The sequence below is a fragment of the Penaeus japonicus genome, unplaced genomic scaffold (assembly GCF_977035675.1).
Source record: "Penaeus japonicus unplaced genomic scaffold, GWHDUDI00000001_assembly GWHDUDI00000033, whole genome shotgun sequence".
NCBI classification, from domain to species: domain Eukaryota; kingdom Metazoa; phylum Arthropoda; class Malacostraca; order Decapoda; family Penaeidae; genus Penaeus; species Penaeus japonicus.
In genome coordinates this window covers 12,255,040-12,260,039 of record NW_028234435.1, presented here as the reverse complement: position 1 = coordinate 12,260,039, position 5,000 = coordinate 12,255,040, and the positions used below count along the sequence as shown (strand labels likewise).

Genomic DNA, 5,000 nt, shown 5'->3' with positions numbered 1-5,000 from the left:
ATCCTTCACTCTGGTTCTTTTGTAAGTTTTACCATATTAGCATTTGCCTCAGTATTATCTTGAGGCAAAAAGGTTCATCATGTGTTGATATATTTTCTTTCATTTATCTTCATTAACGGGGGGACTTCTAGCGCCCCTAGGGTTGAATTCTAGCTTTGAATGTCAAATTCGGAGGATTAACTTCAAATGAAATTGAATGGCTGAATTGATAGGCTGGCACCCGTCAACTGGGCCGGAAACTGGCTTTTGATAATGCGCGTACCACATGTGTACCGTCCTGTGTGGGTTAATGCCAAGAACCTGAGACTAAAATCTTCCTTCCTCTTATCTTTATCCAATCATCATGCCATTTCAATGAGTTGCAACTGTACTTTTTTTGCTCTGTCTGGATACAGTAGATTATACTGCCAGTTGCATTTGCGTTTAAATTTCTGGGCGTTTTATTATATTTGTGTTGTTCTTGTTTCTCTTTACCATCTTTTAGATGTGTATGACACAGATTTGCCAGCTGAGAAAGTGTGAGAGTGAGGGAGTGTGTAGAAAGGATAGAAGAGACACAAAGAAAGAGTATCAATTTTTAAAAATACACAAAAATATTTCTCTATTTGTAAGAGAATTTTGAAATATGTTTGTCTGTACTTGTATCCATATATGCCTCTTTGTACTTGGTAAATTTGCATCAAATTCTGTCAAATTAACTCGAGTAAGTCAACTTACTAAATGCTACTTAACCCGTTAATGACGGGTGACTAGATATCACGTCTCGTGATTTTTGGGCCACATGCCGGGGACGCGTTATTTTGTCTAGCCCAGCGCGCGGGAGGAGCCAGCACGCAGCCAGTGCGGCCAAGAATCCCGACATGTTAGGCTTATGCGTTCAAGAGTCCCGGAATTTCGGTCTTTTTAAGCCGAAATGGCCCATCGGGAAGGGGTTAACAGCAAGAGTTGGCAACCATACTTCTAATATATAATTGTAGACAGTGTTTACATATCAAAATTACAGATCTGTACAAGTTTTGATCAATTTGAAAGAATTATGTCGTTACTATCAATTTGAAAACAACTTATTTGTTATCTAATTTCTGCATAACAGCACAAAATAGTAAATGTCCAAAAATTTTCTCAAACATTCAAGATTAAAAATTTATTCATTAAATTGTGTAAAATAATAACTTAACCCTCTCTGGACGGGTGGTACACTACGGTACCGTGCATTCAAGGCCCGCTCACTGGGTGACACCATACAGCGTCGTTTATTTAACTGATTTAGGCCTATGCGTTCGAGAGCCCCGGCATTGTAACATGCAAGGCTGGAATGCCCTCATTGTGACTGGGTTAATTTGGTAAACAAGATCAATTTGTTTCTCCTGAGCTTTCTTGTCTTTGGGTGAAAGTTAAATCCTTATCGGTATCCTACATATTATTAGTCTTTTAATGTATTTGATACAGTTTTATAATTTTTAAACTAGACTTAGTTTATGAAGATAAAGCACCAATAGTATTTGTATATAACATGTATTTGAAGCTTCAGAGTTATAATTGAATTCATTTTGAAGATTAACCATGCTCCTAAAAGCCCACAGGCCCGGCGCGGACATTATTGTGCCAGCCTTTCAATTGCAATTTAGGCCCCTTAGACCGTAATATATTCGCAACTCGCCACCGCGATCTTGGACATTCAAGGCTAGAATTCCCCCGTCGGGGATGGGTTAAGAAAGTCAATTGTTTGTATCTGTATTTGCATCTAGTCCTAGTGAGCTTTAATTTATTTGCGACAGTATATCATTTATAATTTAATGCTTGTATTGACCCCATCCATCTCTGCTAAAAAATATGCACGGATGATGTAAAATCTTGTACTTTTTCAATTTTTATTCGCTCATATAATCCTTTCCATAACATACTTAATCATACAGCGGAAAATCCCATCACTTGGCAGCTACTTTCCTTTTACGTCGGTTTTTCTTTTTCTTATCTGAAGCGCCCTCGTCCGATTTCACATTTTCCCCGGATGATTCTTCCGTGTCCTCTTTCTTTTCCTCCTTCTCTGCCGATCCTTCCTTTTCCTCTTCCTCTGCTTTTTTCACAGGAGATCCTTTCTTGTTCTTTTGCCTTGAACCCTAAAATGCAATACCTTCATTAACAGAAAATTTAATCATTATCAATCCATAATCAATGATAGGAGACCACAGCTGATTTGGATCATCTGTTTTAGCCTGAAGTACTAAATATTACATTAAATTATAAACTTCATCAAAATCTACACTATGACACTTGCAAACATTCCAATAATTTTCCGTCTTTCTGTGAAATATTGGCCAATGTTACTTATTCTTGTGCTACAGTAACCTTAAAAATAATGATGGAGCCCGTACCCGCTTCCTTTTTGAGGTTTTAGTCTTTCTCTTGGACCTGACGTACAGGACAGTCACCTTCACGTCATTAATCTGGATGTTCTCGGCTTCTTCAAAGACTTTCGCTGCTTCTTCTTGTGTTTTGTAGATCACGTGTACATAGCTGGAAAATATTTTATCATTATTATTTTTCTCATCAGAGTAATACCTAACTTTAGGAATATAAGGGAATCTCAAATAACAGGGGAATTACACCTACAAAAGATTTTTACTACTACAATAAAATAGCTGGAAAATATTTTATCATTATTACTTTTTTCATCAGAGTAATACCTATCTTTAGGAATATAAGGGAATCTCAAATAACAAGGGAATTACACCTACAAAAGATTTTTACTACTACAATAAAATAGAAAAATACCTTGATAGTATAGACTTAACAGCTAAACAGAAATCATATTTCTATCACTATATAGGGAAAAGTGGTTGGGTGATGATGTAGTCTTCTGTAATCTATTTCTTTACAATAAAACCCTAATGTTGATGTCAATCAATTGCAATAACAGGTACATAGATGAATAGAAATGACAAAAACATAGGAGTGGTTACTGTTTTCTTGTACTCACAGTCCCTTACTTTACTTCAAGCTATCTTCAATCTAACTCTTCTTGCCTACTGGTTTCTCCAATTTGTTCATATCACCTATTCCTGGTTACAAAATAAGAGTGGGGCAATGTCACAAAAGCTGGCGATTGGCACTTGTGCATGGGAAAGCTCCCGTCAGGTGGGATCATGCAAGGTTAAAGATGACAGCCACTTTCATAAAAATACCTTGGCCCATGAATTCTCACGTGAGTAGCCCTCAAAGGAAATATATAATGACTGGGATATTAAATTTGGCATTATGGTCCCACACCCAGCCGTGCATTCCCCTTAACCACCACAAAGTACCATTGACAAAAACAGCATCATCTGAATGGCAAACTTTTAGGACAGTTCTCCCCTTACCCTTTCTTGCGCTTGACAATAAGACCACTAGCTGTCGGGAACTGCTTCTTCAACACAAGCCGTGTCACATCGCGCGGTATGTTTGTAACGTACAACCTGCAATTAGGAGAAAGACAAGATTCAGTGTGGGGCTTCAGTTCTTCAAAGGTAAAGGGGATCTTTTCTATCCTCATAATATTATAACATGTAATTTTGTTCTGAAACCAAACTCAAAGACAGCAAGAAACAAAACTAAGTACATTATCCAATGCCTTCAGAGTAGAAAGCCAAAAGCCTGAAAGATATAAAAATAATAATAATTATAATGACTTACTTTAAGGGGTGCACATTTACTGAGGTGGATTCCTTCTTGCCATCGACTTTCTCGCTCGCCAATCTTACTTCCTTTATCAATTTGTTCTTTTGCAAAACGTCTTTCATCTTCTCTGCCTCCTTCTTTGATTTATATTCCAAATGGATCAAACCCTTCCTGTGAAGTAGAGATGATGTTAATAAGCCTAAGATTAGAAAAATGTGCATCTATATCTACACTATAAAGACAGACAGACAGACAGACACACAGACAGACACACACACACACAAACACGTATGAATGCAAGTTTATAAACAAACTTACCGAGTTGTGTACACATGAAAATGGGAGTTTCATTAATGATCCAAAATAATTCAAATTCCTGGATTGCTACATGTCTACTTTCCAGGGATATGTGTTTATCATTCATTACAGCAAAATGAAGAGTTCACTATGATAAATGTACAAAATATGAAGAATAAAGCTGAGAAAGTACAAGTTATTCTCATTGTCTTTGGATCCATCTACATTACGTTAGAGACCAAATCAAAATATTAAGTGCACTTTAACTTGATTTATTCCCTTTTTTTCTATGCTTGTATCATTTGAAGTATATTTGTTATTCTACTAAAAAGATGATTAAACAATCTTTAAAATATCATAAGAAAATGTACATCGAATTTACCTACATATATACACATACACACACACATACATACATATTCCTACATATCTATATCTATATCTATATATATCCATCTACCTATTTGTCTATCTAAAACTGGATTACTTAAATAGGTTTATTAGAGATAAGGAGAGGGTATGTAACAGACTGCAAAATCAGTAAGGTCATGACATGAGAATATTGTACTAAACCGGACATTGCTGCATCCTTTTTTCTCTCACAAAAAATAAGGAATAAAAATAGTACTCACGTTCCACATATCTTGACAAACTGCGCACTCTTGAAAACTGGAGGAGGAGTGGCAATATAACTAAGCTTAAAGTTGTCCATCACGACATAGAGGGTCCGCAGCAACACTTCCTCATTTCGCTTGCAGAAAATTTCATAGTGCTTTCCCTCTAACTTCATCTGGGAATACAGATATTTATGTAAATTGTTTGTTGTTTACTTTGGCAAAAGGAAATATTTCATTTTAGGTTTGTTTGTTTTTTTACCAAGTGTGGTAAACTTTTTTTCCTATCTTGACAAAAATGTAGTTGATACATGTGATTTTACTAAAAACAGTAATTACTTTGGTTAACTTTAACAGAAATAACTGAAAATTTAACAGACTTGAACAATTGTGGGTGGTGTAAAGATATCTTTTTGCTATTTCCTGAAA

General features: G+C 35.9%; 1 protein-coding gene across 1 annotated transcript in view; it reads right to left on the bottom strand.

Moving 5' to 3' along the window:
* Positions 1-1,857: 1,857 nt before the first annotated feature.
* Positions 1,858-5,000, bottom strand: part of LOC122263250 (uncharacterized) — a 4,780-nt gene continuing 1,637 nt past the window's right edge. Inside the window, exons 3-7 of the mRNA XM_043031643.2 lie at positions 4,590-4,747; positions 3,676-3,831; positions 3,363-3,458; positions 2,376-2,517; positions 1,858-2,120 (exon numbers count right to left, since the gene is read on the bottom strand). Coding sequence (XP_042887577.2) covers positions 1,929-2,120; positions 2,376-2,517; positions 3,363-3,458; positions 3,676-3,831; positions 4,590-4,747 — 744 coding nt within the window. The 3' untranslated portion in view covers positions 1,858-1,928. The remainder of the gene's footprint in view (positions 2,121-2,375; positions 2,518-3,362; positions 3,459-3,675; positions 3,832-4,589; positions 4,748-5,000) is intronic.